The 13,997-nt window shown below is 35.9% G+C and overlaps 1 protein-coding gene across 1 annotated transcript in view; it reads left to right on the top strand.

The window, feature by feature from the left end:
* Positions 1-458: 458 nt before the first annotated feature.
* mgat5 (alpha-1,6-mannosylglycoprotein 6-beta-N-acetylglucosaminyltransferase) overlaps positions 459-13,997 on the top strand; it is a 65,419-nt gene continuing 51,880 nt past the window's right edge. The window contains exons 1-2 of the mRNA XM_051908433.1: positions 459-666; positions 8,658-9,078. Coding sequence (XP_051764393.1) covers positions 8,838-9,078 — 241 coding nt within the window. The 5' untranslated portion in view covers positions 459-666; positions 8,658-8,837. The remainder of the gene's footprint in view (positions 667-8,657; positions 9,079-13,997) is intronic.

Genomic DNA, 13,997 nt, shown 5'->3' with positions numbered 1-13,997 from the left:
GGGCGGTTGACCGTTAAACTTGAAATCGGACAAGTGAGTTGAATTCGAGACCCGGACCATCAGTTATTAGGCAAAAAATAATTCACCTTCAAAGAGCGAGTCATTGCGAAGATAAGACTCAGATGAGTCTTTTATTCACTTTTCTCGTGTAGCCCATACTCTAACATTACTTCGGACAAAATCAATTTTGTTCAAAAAGATCGATATTATTAGTAGTCACGTGAACCACTTTTATGGTACTATACCTTTATTGTGAATTTATGTCATTTTGGGGGCATTTTTTCAACTATGTGATTGTTATTAGATGGGGGAAAAAACAGTCAACATCATGGTGTCTTATTTTGTGAAATTAATTTAGTTTTATGTTATTTGAAATCAATTTACAAAATAATTTAAATGATTAATTTAAAAAAAAAGAATTAGGCCTACATCTACAAAGCTAGAGAGCGCAGTTTTACGTTTTTCAACGTAGTAGGTAAAATCGCCACGCTCCCTGCGGTCGCTTGTGCGTCTCTACGCTCTTTGTGTTGAATGTGATCAGACAGCGAAACGAAACACACAGACCGTTGTCAGGTGCCTGGAACCACACCGACGCCGATCACAGCGCAACTACCGGCTTTTCTACAGCCTTTAACAGACATATCATCACGTTAAATCTTTAATCAGGTGAGTGTGTGTTTGGTTTGCCTTCTAAAAGCGTGTGAAATGAAAGCGGGGCGCGTTTGGTGCGCTGCAGTCCACTGCGGAACACGCGCATATGTGTTATACGTGTTTATTTGTGTTATTTATACACTAAAATCTATCGATCACAAATCAGTTAGGTGTTTTATCAGTGATTTGATGATAAATTTACAAATAACCCTTAAAGGAACATAATGTGGCTTTTCTGTCGTAAAGTGATGGTAATACCATCGTACTTTGATGTACCATGGTGTTGAAATTCATGTACCATGCTATTGACATTGTACGGTAAGGTACTTCCGCGAATACCGTGGTACTACAATGGTAAATGTTTAAAAAGACATGATAGTACCATAATACCACGTCCAAACAATCATGGTCGCATCGTGGTACTTTTCTGTGTTTTATATCAGATGGTATGTGGTACATTACATTAGAATACTGTGGTACATTGTATTATGGAGTAACCTGAGGTTAAGTGTCTTGCTGTACAGTGGTGATTGGGTCCAACTTATGGCGTTCAAACCTACAACATTTGGATTGCCAGCCTAGACCTTTAAAAATTAAGCTGTATTAAGTTTGGTCTGCTGTTGGTATAGTTATTAAAAATGGTTTAATTGTAATTCTGAGGTTGTTTGTTGAAGTAGTTAGAAAGCTGAGGTGATGAACAGAAGGTTTTAGAGTTGAGTCCCAGAAGTATTCATAAAGCCTATAGACATCAGTTAGAGCGTATTGTAGTACAGAGTTTTTTGAGATGTCATTGTCAGTTATGAAGAATAACTGTCTGTTCTGCATCAAATATCACTGTCTTTCTCTGGATTTCACAGAACACTGCAAAATTGAATAATGTTTAAAGTGTTTGTTTTATAACACTGATATTTATGTGTTTAGTCTTCTAACAATGTCAGCCTATGTTAAGTCACTTCAAAGTCACCATTGTGCACTTACCCCATCAGTTTCCATTGTAAGTGTATACTTGTCAATACTTTTTATGGTGGTTGTTGTTGAGAGACAAAATGAAATTATTTTCAGATTCAGTTAATGACTATTAATTATACTCAGAACATTAAATGAGTTGACCTCACAGGATGGAGAAACACTGAGATAACTTGCACAATATCCATGTTGTATCAGTCCCAGAAATCTTCTTAAAAAGTGATTTATTGCTGTACATATCTTTATAACTTCCTGTTCTTGGACTAAGCATGATCTGACAAGTGATGGTCTGTAAATAGACCGTCAGTATAGTATCTAATCTGTGGTATCAATGAATAGCCGTCGACCTTGGCCATTCATTTCAAGTCGATATTCCCTCCTTCTCGACTGCGCTGGCTACCTTTCTGCCCTGTTTGCTGTATTTCACAATCCGTTCTTTATGTTCAGACTGCTTAAATCTGTATAAGAGAAGCTTTATGCACGCTAATTTGTGGAACGGATGTGTGGGTTGCTTTCGGTAGCTGGAAAGTGGTGGGTGTGAACAATATAAATAGCGACTGATTTTCAGGTATGAGAAGATTGACTGTTTTACCAGTTTAGGAGGTTTAATGTTTTTTTTTTTTTTTTTGTAAATGACACGTCATCCATTCAGAATGAGCCACATTACCTAGCTATTATGTTAACTAGTTTTCCCGGATTTCACTGCAGGCATTTACAAGAGACTGTCAGTTGGCCTTTGTTTTGATGTCTAGGTTAAGTTTAGTTGACATTTATTGACACTGTCTTGAAAACCTGATCATCAGTGATAAGTTTACATGGGAAAACACCACTTACATTTCATCAGAACCTCTTATCCTTTGGTAGAGTTAAAACTACATGCCCCAGAATGCATTGCTGTGGAAGTTATGTTGGAAAGCTGGTAGATTTTTTTTAAAGAAACAACATTGGAAAGCTGGTAGCTGGTATCTTAAAAAAAAAAAAAAAAACTTGTAATTTTTATTTATGTAATGGCTTCTGAACCTATGTTTCTGACACTAACCGTATGTTTTTTTTAAATGTGGACGCAATCAAAACACATTTCATATTCAGAAAAAAAACATCCTTGAGAATTGCTCTGACAGCAGGCCTCTGCAGGGATAATTTCGCCTGTGCGTGGAACTCGAGAAGGCCTTTTTTGCCCAGAGTAAAGGGCTCACTCACTGGGATCAACTCTTGTGGTGTTTGGCTGTCAAATATCAGTTGCAATATCCTTTAAAAACATCCTGATTGCATAAAGGCCGTGTTCTGTAGTTTGATGTTTTTTTAGGATTTTTTTTAGGACGTTATCCGTGCCCTGGGGCCACATTACAAAAACTTCTCAATTCTAAAATCCTATATTATGTTTAGTAACCAATGGTGATTTCATTTAGTAAACTTGTCAGATCTTAACGTGAAAGCCATGAAATTACAAGTGTAGTTTTCATCCTTGTGTATTTTCTAGAGTTGGGGCATTTTTTTTCTAAATAGCATTTGATTGGACAGCAAGCTGTGTAGTTCAGGATGATGTCATCAATAGTTTTGTTTCATTTTCCGAGAAGAGAAAGACTGTAAATTTTAAAAGTGCAGTGTATATTTTCACTTAATTGTTCTAGAATGTTATTAGCATGTTTTAGAATGTTCTAAAGGCATTTCCCTGTCATGTTCCAGTGTGGATAGACATGTTAAATGCATTGGAAATGACTTATTATTAACAACATGGTTGTATACATAAATCTTTTAATGATATCAGTATGTGTTTATTAGCAATTCTCTTTTTTTTTTTGACAGATTTTTTGCTTGTTACATAATTTGCAAGTCTTTGCGAGATATAGCTAATTTCTTTAAGAATGTTTCTGGCATCAGTGACTGGATCAAGAAAAAAACAAACAAACTTTACTTACATGAAAAGCCTGAAAAAAGACCAACAGGAAGAGCAGTGCAGTAATACTAAGATATGAAAATATAAAATTTGCAAGTAAAAAAAAAAAAATGAAAATTGACTCCTTGACGTTTTGGCAGCATCATTATGTACTTTAAATGCACTGCTTGTGAACTAGGGTTATATTACAATTCTAAATCAACAAATCCTGAAATGTTAACACACTCAATTTTATTATACTCACCTCCATGTGACGTTTAAGTGCAAATACAGTGTAATTAGTTTTGTGGCTCAACACTGTGTGTTAACATTGGCTATACTTTCACAGATGGTATCAGGTATATGTATTATAGCAATGTTTATTCAGTAAACACGCAAGATTCCTAGAAGTCTGTAATCAAATTAAAATGAGTTAACTAAAATGCAAATAAAAAATAGTACGTAGTTTTATTATAAAATGTAATTAGATGCAAATAACATTAATTTGCATGAAAGTCGAAGTTACTTGTTTGTTTAAGTACAGACTGAGTGTATAACTATTTTTGGCACAACACTGTACTAACATTGACTACTTTAACAGATGATATTTACTTTAGCTGCCAATGTTTAATCTATACATACAGTATGAATTAAAAGGAATCCTTACAGCTGGAATTCATAGAATAGTAATTCCACTGCATGGTTCTCTGCAGTGAGTGTGATTAAATTAAGATGACTGAAAATATTGACATAATTTTATTATAGAATTTATTATAGTTATTGTTTGAGTAGCAATAACACCTATTGTGTGCAAATTTAATCAGGACTAATTTGCAACTTCTAAAGTACTCTACTATCTGTTCTCGGGAAGAAAATTTACATAATTCTATCATAGAATTTCATTAAGATGTGGGCAAAGTTTGAGTAGCTTGAGTATCAATAACACCTATCACGTGGGACTAATTTGCAACTACTAAAGTACTTTACTATCAGTTCTTGAGTGTTGACCACCCAAGTTAGATGAACTCAATTTTGTCAGATTAACCCTTTTGAATGTTCTTAGTACTGTTCAATAACCTCTTTGACCAACTACTGTTTAAAATGTTTCAACCTATTGTAAATTATTCATCAGCATTTTCCAGAGCTGTCCTATGGTTACGTAAGTTTCCGAGGGAAAAGGCACTTCTCTGTAAATGCTGTTCCACTCTATTTCAGGCACTTGCGCCCTGCAGGGTTCCTCTGAAGTGCAGAAATTTTAGTTTTTCAGGGCAGCATTTCAACACCGATTGTGTTGAAAAAACTGATGTGTCAGTCTTGATACAAGATGTCAGGAATTCCAAAGAAAGAGGATGTGAATTTGTGAAAATTCTAATAATGTTGTAATTCTAAGAAGCAACATAAAGAAAATGTACTTTATAGGCAAAATTATTGAGTTCAAAGTCTGACGAAGAATCAACTAAAACTGAAAACTAAAGTTTGGCCTTGTGTTCGCCAATGCATTTGTTGTGTAGATTAATAATTAGCAAGGTGCTGTCATTTTTTTAATCCATTTGCATTACTGTGCAGCTTAGGTTTAAATATAGTCATGATGTAATTGAGGAATTCTATTAGAGGCATTTAAGCCCAGATCGCCTTCTGCTATTTCTAAGATAGCACTGCTTATAAGATAACAACATTTGCTTATCTTGTAAGGTAGTATGTACAAAGGTCAAAAAGTTTTTTCAATAATATATTCTCCTCTCAGGAAGATATTTTTTCAAAAAGAATATTTACAAGCCAGTAATTACAAATTATACATCAGTATAATGTAAGACATTATAATTATATATAATAGATATTTGTAATTATAATTAAAAATATCTAAAAGAAAAAAAAAAAAAAAAAGCATCTTTCAATTGCTTGAAAAATGTGTAATTTGATTGCAGTTACACCTTATCCTGGTAAAAACAACAATGTAGTTTATACAAGAACAGCAGAGTTTGCTCCCTGACACTTTAGCCTGAACTAAGACTAAATTATAAATTATAATTATAAAATTATGTAGTTTTGCACACACCTACTAGTAATTTTCTGTGATTTTTTTTTTTTTTTTTTCAGCGCCTTAAACAATTTTTAAGCATTACTATATAAAGTTTGTTAAGTAACAATTACAAAACATCCTACATTATGCTTTGCCCTTAGGCAATATTTGAACAGATATACAAGTCTGTGGATAAGGAACCAAACATTTTATTTAAAAAAGTGACCGTATTTGTTTGCTATTCTGTAAAACCACAATAGTAAAACATAAAAAGTGCTCTGCAAGATTAACTAGTGTTACACCTACTCTTAATACCAAGAGAATACAGATAGAAGGGTGTAACTTTCTTATAGATAATTTTAGCAGCAAATTATGTGATGTATCATTTTTCTGGGGCACTAGTCATTGTTTGGTAATTATTAAATGTGATGTGATATGAGTAAGGTAGTTTTGTATTTATGTGTTTTGCCCTTGGGGTTGTATCTACCCCTGCTTCTCATCAGTATCAGATTTAGTAAGATTTGTTAACCTATTGGAAAAATAGGTCTTGACCTGGTTTCTTTGTGGTCATGTGGCATCTTTTTGTTGCTTTTTGCTCAATGTATTCTGGTTTACCACTATACATGTCAACTATAGTGTGGATTTTTAGGATTTCTGTTTTTGTGATTCATATTGAAGTTATTTGTGTAATAATTGTATCTAAGATTCATTGATATTTTGTACAAGAGTACATTGGGGAGAGAGTGTGTGGGAGGTTGCATGTGCATCCAACATGTCTGTTTCGCAAAGAAAGGCAGTTGTTGTCAGGGAAGGATTTTACCATGCTAATGTGTGTGTACATTCTTGAACTGTATTAAAAAATAAACTTCTAAAGGCAGAAACACACCAAGCCAACGGTCGGCTGTCGGGCAGTTTTTGTTTGTCGGGCGACTAAGTTTCCTCAGTGTGTTCCGCACCGTCGCCTGAAGTTGGTCCTTGTCGGCTTTTTTTCAGCCGATTCGACATGTTGAATCGGCATTGGAGCTCGTCGGTCTGTCGGCCATCTGATCATTCTGATTGGCTGTTCAGCTACTGCCACCTGCTGGTACGGAAAGGAATTTCTTCTTACGCAGGCGCAGAACGGACGTGCTACTTGGCTGTCAGCTGTCGAGCGTTGGTTTGGTGTGTCAGGGCAACTTTGGACCCAGACGCTACCGACGTGAGCCAACCCCGCAGTCTGGCTTTCGTCGCCACTAGTTTGTTGGCGTCGTCTTAGTGTGTTCCTGCCTTTAGTCTTTCTCTTTTTGTTGTATTTCATGACCGCATCATGAAACATGCCTTTGTTCCCTTATCTTTTTGCATTTTATTTGACACTTCGACCACTTGTGAATAATTGATTTTTGAGTTGTTCTGCCCTTAAAGCGAAATATGCGTTATTCTCTTTCGGCAAACTCTTGAGTTGTGAACAATGCCTCAATATGACAGTTCTTAAAGTTTAATAGTTCTGTCGACACAATTTTTTATTTTTTTTATTTTGTGGAGAAACAATTTTCAATGTGACAAGAAAATTGAATTAAACGTGAATTTTTGAAGTAGAAAAACTGAAATAGTATTGTCTTGTAAAATATACTCCAGTAATCTTTGTTTTATTTACAACTCGGTTTTTTACAATGTAAGCAAACAATGTCAATAACATTCGTACATTAGTTACGTATATGTAAATTTTACTCCATTTGGATTGTTAAAAAACAATTGTTCATCAGAATGTGGATACGCAGAACAAATAGTTTGATTGGCTGAGCTTCGATGATGTTTATGTTAGTTACAATATCATGCTTTATTGGCAATATCACACTTAGGATGCGGTCACATTAGTGAAATTTAAGCAAAATATTACGTGAAAATATCGTAGGGATGTATGAAGCACAGCTCAACAGAGAAGTCACTTTCAAACCAAACAGCTTTCTGTTGGTCAGTGCGGCAAATTCTTGAACAGGGCGAAAATGTTCCCCATGCAGACTTCGCTCATCACATGAAACTCCTGAACCCGTGGATTCCTGTTGAATTTTTGCTCACAAAATTGTAGGCTAACGACAATATCATGATAGAGACACCAATGCATTTATGCTAAGCTACAATATCTGCTATATACGTTAAACACAATATCACGTTAAAAACAATATAACATTTATTCTATCTAAGCTTAGCTGTAAGCTACAACTATTTAGGTTATAACTTTTATCCTGTTACTGTTACTCAAGGGGTGTGCGTTACAGTGATTTTAATAGGTTTGTAAGAACTGCTTCATGCCTTGACATCAAGTGGCTTGCTACTTTAACAACATTAATAACAACTTATTAAATATCAAAGGTCGCTTATAGTAGGTCTGAAAGGAGAGTAAAGTGATTGGGCAACATTTCTAAAACTGGTTATGCTGGGATTATATGGTCATCAATGTTTCAACCACATCAGAAGGTCAACAGTTAGTGTGTATTCAGCCTTTGTGCCCATATTGTCAGTGGCATACATTTCTGCTGACTATATTTAAATCTGTGCCCCAATGCAAACAAGTATTTGTGTTCATATAAAATAGGCCTAACTGTTTGTCTTTCATTCTCTGGATGCCTTTCAGTCGAGGTTTGCTTAACATTTTCATCCTTTGCTTTGACTCGATCCCCTCATTGAAATGCCACCGCACGATCTGTTACGTCTATTGAAACAGTGTGAAACACTAGAGACCATATTGTGATCCTGGTTATGTGGTCATCCATTATGATGTCACAGTTGTAGTCACATTGCCTGACAGCACATGGTGGAACAAAATAGTTTCTTTTGCATGTTATTGCTACTGTTATCTGGGTGGTTTTTCTTTTCATTTGAGTGGTTGTCTTCTTGATACCAAGTCGGTACTGAAATTTTAAAAAGCTTTCTTTGAGCGCCTCTGATTGGCCATTGTGTTCACACGATCAACATATATGTCTGTGATTGGCTTCAATGATCAACACACTGAAGCATTTGAAAGCACACAGAAGTGTTTGAAAGCGAGATCGGGAGAATTTGAAAGCAGGCGTCTATCAGCGGACCAGGTAGTTTCTTACTGGCCCAAGTCAAGTTCTAAGACTAATTTTGTCCAAGACTAATTTTGACTTTCCTTTTTTCTTACAGTGTCTTCATTGTGATGGAGCTTCTGGTGGGCTTGTCTCTGGTGTGATTGACAGCTTGAGCTACAAGGAATGGACTGCAGTGAGGAAAATAAAGACTAGAGACCACGCCCCCCTGAGCACCATGAGGCTCAACTCATCCTGAATTGCACACACACCACACACTCAAACGAACTTCCTCACCATGGGCTCCGTGTACTTGTGGAAGTTGTCCTCCCAAAAGCTGGGATTCTTCCTTGTGAGTTTCGGCTTCATTTGGGGGATGATGTTGCTTCATTTCACAATCCAACAGCGGGCGACACACGAAAGCAGTGCACAGCTACGCATGCAGATTTTGGATCTCAGCAAGCGATATATCAAAGCCCTCGCTGAGGAGAACCAGAGCGTGATGGACGGACCCTACGTAGGCACCATGACGGCATACGGTGAGTCCTTAGCTGTATCTGAAATCGCATACCGTCTAGTAGTTTCGTAGTTGACATCTCATCATTTTTTTTCTCTTTGTTTGGGAGTGTCAGAGATCTTCATTTGTAGTGGCAAACAATGAAGCCACTTGGATACGTGGTGAACATCTTGAGCTACAGAAATATATCCAGTTATCCAGAATACATCTTCTAGAACTTTCTACTATAACCTGGATAACTAAGAATTGTAATCGCTAGATTGTAATATTCACAAAATTAAAAAAAAAAAAAAAAAAAAGATAAATTCTTGATGTATTAATGTAAATTTTGACCACATAGTTTTGTAGTTGACATTTTATCATTAGTATTTCTTTTTTGTTTCTTTGAAAACTTCGATCTTCATCGTCTGTCGCAACCATTGAAGCACTGAGTGGTGAACATTTTGAGTTACAGACTTATGACCTGAATAACTGAGAACTGCAATTGTAAGATTTATTTCTTAGTTGACATCCCATCACTGGTTTTTCTCATTTTTTTTTGTTTGGGAGCATTGAAGATCTTTGCGGTCAGTTGCAACCATAGAAGCTACTTTCATCTACTGCTGGCAATAAAAGTTCAGAACGTTTTCTGCTCATATGCAGCTCTGTAAACAACCTGCAACCTTCATTTTAATTCATTTGGCAATGGTGTGAGGAACAGATAACTGTACTGTGAAGAAAAGCTGTGGGAATCCAAGAAACTGCGGGAGATGGGAACACTGCAGTTGTGCAATTTGAATCCAGCAGTCAGTTTGAAGTCCATTTTTCATATCAGCCGTGTAAACCGACATGGCTGCTGCAGCACTATGGCCTTTATATCTCACCTCCTCTGGCTTTGTCTTTCCCAGCGTTTTTTTCTTCCACTGCATGTTTTAACCTATATTTAGCTCCCATGATGACCTGAGGCTGTAGTTGAGAAGCCATGCCATGCGGAAGATGCATTTGTGATGGGCCGCAACCATAACAGCTAATGTTTAAAGAGACAATGTCATCGTTCTTAAACAGAAGAAAGCCGCAACAGTGTCTGTTTTAGCCTTTCTCTGAGAGCACAGCGTACAGCCGTCGATAACTTATTCATGCTGCTAATAGAGGCGCTCCATTGGGCAAGAGGCCTCATTACGGCCCACGAATGACTATCGATCCAGAAGCAAAGACACACACCACACGGCTTCTTGCGCTAAATAGCTTCTTTTACAGGTGAGGTTGCAGTTTGTTGATATATTTATCAGGTTCAAGATACATCCAGAGGTGTGTGGCGCAAGTAAACACACGTGACTTTTGGGTTTTTTGTGTAGGAGAGTTGACCTCGATAGCATACCGTGCAGGTGAATGTCAGGCATGTAAGATGTAGCCGTGGTAACATTATCAGTAACAAATGCCTTAGTCGGTTGGTGATAATGCTAATTAAGGCCCATGCTTTTAGATGATAGGCAAATGTTTAGATTTCCTACCCAACATACTGTAATTATCACAAGGACCCGCCATTAACAAGCTGTCCCTCACGGACCTTCGACTTCGCCACTTCATCTGCAGTTTTTTTTTTTTTTTCGTTCCTGTGACTAACCGACTAGTAATATTTTGGTCGACTAAGCCTCTTTTTGTTGACTAGTAGGGGGCAGCCCTATTTTTCTACATATTATACATTATAATGTTGCGATGCCTAAATTTCTTTTTTAAAAATAGTGTTTATTCTTTTTATTTTTAATGTATTTAGACACAATAATATAGAATTTAAAAATGTTCTGCCATAACATGAAAATAATCTTTGCTAAGTAAATGCGATTTTCACTTGGTGGAGAATGTGGGCACAAAAAAGAAAAACAAATCGGGTTTTTACATTAAGTAAAGTCCATTTCTATAAGAAATCATCTGCAAGTGTTAAACACGTTTGTCGAGCACATACTTGTAAATGTCTATGTTTATAATTCTTAGTGGCTTAGTTCACTTAGTTCTTAGTTCTTAGTTCATTCTTGGCTGTGAACTGCTATGAACCTTGGTTCATTGTAAGAACAGATTCCTGTCTCAACCTGATCTGTTACTGTTTGACCTGTTAAATTCAATCACTGTGCCATCTGTGATGGAATCTGGTTTCTCTTAAAACAAGGAACAAAAATGTATCTGGTCTCCATGTATAATTTTGCATCTGTAGTTAGTTTGCTGTATGTCCAAGTATTGTATTCTGGTCCACTTTCTGCTTTTCCTGTAAACCAGAACTGTGGCTTTTTGTTCATGATGTGGATCTATATCTTGCTTTTGATAATCTAATCTTGGTCAGTATATTGTCTCCTGTCTACATCGCATCTCGCTGAAGCTCCAGGAAATGTATTCCATTAATGCATCCCGTTTGCAGTTCATAAGTCAGACAGACAGACAGACAGAAATGATTAAACCAGGCTGAAGTGAAAGATCAATTTGCATTATCCTTTGAGAGTGAAAGTGATAAAGAGAGCTCGAGAAAAAGACAAAAATGGTAGGTGTAAGGTCAGATATGACTCACTGCAGTAATATGATGGGTAAAAACACTAATCCAGCCCTATCTTTCAGATCTGGGTTAGACTCATCTAAAGGTCGCTTTACTTTTACATTGGAAACAGTTGCTATGTTTACATGCTCACCTTTTGTTTAAATTGGAATGAAATCATTCTAATCGATTAATCTGAACATAGTGTTTACATGAACGCTAAATAAAGTGATCAGGTTGATCACTCCTTTAATCCGATCGAAATTTAATTTGGATCAAGCTCAATCGGATCGATTAAGGTGTTTACATGAAGGCTTTTTAGTCCGATGTGCAGTGTCAACATTTTTGTGTGCCATCTTACCTTCTAAACCAGGGGTCTCGAAACTCAATCCTGGAAGGCCACTGTCCTGCAGAGTTTAGCTCCAAGCCCAGTTAAACTGAACCAGTTAATCATGGTCTAATTAGGCATACTAGAAACTTCCAGGCAGGTGTGTTGAGGAAAGTTGGAGCTAAACTCTGCAGGACAGTGGCCCTCCAGGAGTTTGGAGACCCTTGCTTACTCTAATGATGGTCCTCAAAGGTGGTTTTATGTTAGAATGGTAAATGCTTTGAAATACTGAAAATTATTAAGATTCCTTCCTGTCTAAAAATGTTGTATGCCTTTGTAGCATTTATTTCTATTAATGTTTTTATTGTATCATTCTTTGTTTAATGTTAAAGTATTTTTTTTTTTTTATTATTTAAAAAAAAAAGTTCATTATTATTTTTTAAGTGTCTGATATATGCAGGACTGATTTTTAAGTAGTTTTATTTCTGTTTTTTGAAAGTAAGATCATGAACATTAGTTTAAAACTAGTGATGCGCCGATCATGATTTTTCATGGCCGATTCCTTTTTTTTCTTTTCTTTTTTACAACCAAATTGGCTGATTCTGATACCGTTTTTTTTTTTTTTTTTAAGCAATTTTTATTTATTTTTTTGCTTTAAACAAAAAAATATCTGTAGCTATTTGAAATTAGAGGCAATCACTGCATTTAATCGCGATCCAAACAAAAGATGCTACACACATGTAACATAAGCAGTTATTTTTGATTTGAATTAGATTAGACACACCTGCACAAAACAAAAACCGCAGATGGACTGAATGAAAATGCAAATTCATTCTCTAACAGTAGATGGCGCTTATGAAACAGCAGGTTTCTTTAGGTACTGCTGTACGCAAAGCAGTGCTACGCTTATAAACACTACTTAATACGGAAGTAAGAGGAAAAGAAAATGCCATTGAAACTTTTCTGAAGACAGTCAGTTCCCTTCAGAGATGCATTCATATAAACCCCCACCCCAATTCAAAATTTATATTTTTTTTCTTCCTATATTTTGAGCATCACGAACAGTGAGCTTGTTGTGCCTGATACAGTATTTGTTCTGTTCTCTTTTTTGGTTCCGTCTTCAGCGTGTTCTGTCTCTGGCCTGTGTTAACATCCTGTTTACAGACTTCGTAGTATTTCCACACAAATGACATTTTAGAAAATGATTGCAATGCAGTTTGTGTGCAAGTCTGGAATAAAGACAAGACAAAATATAAAACTAAAAAACAGTTGCCGACTGTGTGTTTGGACCAAGAACCAGCCGGTTTATGGCCAGTCGACCGGTGCATCTCTACTTTAAAAAAAAAAAAAAAACATAACATAAAAACAACAGACATTCCTACACATTTCAAAGTAGAATAACTGGTTGTCGTGTTGTTTTACAGAGAAACAAGTATTGGTAACACTTTACAATAAGGTTCATTAGTTAACATTAGTTAACTACATTAGTTAACATGAACTAATAATGAACTGCACTTATACAGCATTAATTAATCTTAGTTAATGTTAATTTCAACATTTACTCATACATTATTATTAATGAATTTTTAATAAAATCTTGTTAACATTAGTTAATGCATTGTGCACTAACATGAACAAACAATGAACAACTGTATTTTCATTAACTAACGTTAACGAAGATTAGTAAATACAGTAACAAATGTATTGTTCATGGTTAGTTCATATTAGTTAATATATTAACTAATGTTTAACTAATGAACCTTATTGTAAAGTGTTACCAAAGTATTTGAACTTAAAATGTTTCCTAAATATCTGAAAACATATTATGGTATTTTTATGCTTTACTACGGTCCAAAAAATGACATACAACACCTTTAATGTCACATGCCGATTATGTGAATGTGACTGCCCCAAAGGGTTTACTGCTCTCTGAGGGATTTAGTCCGGGGAAGTGTGATGATGTCATGACGTCATCATCATTGTGAGCAGTGGCACTTGGTGACATAGAAATATGGATTAAACTCTCTTGTCTCCATCTGTCAGAGAAAATCCAATCGGATTTGGACTATTTTTTTTGAGCCAGAGAGAAAGAGATGAAATGAGTTAGACATCC

Source organism: Ctenopharyngodon idella, chromosome 10 (genome assembly GCF_019924925.1).
Source record: "Ctenopharyngodon idella isolate HZGC_01 chromosome 10, HZGC01, whole genome shotgun sequence".
NCBI lineage: Eukaryota > Metazoa > Chordata > Actinopteri > Cypriniformes > Xenocyprididae > Ctenopharyngodon > Ctenopharyngodon idella.
The sequence above is the reverse complement of the archived record's forward strand: the minus strand, read 5'-3'. Positions and strand labels throughout refer to the sequence as shown.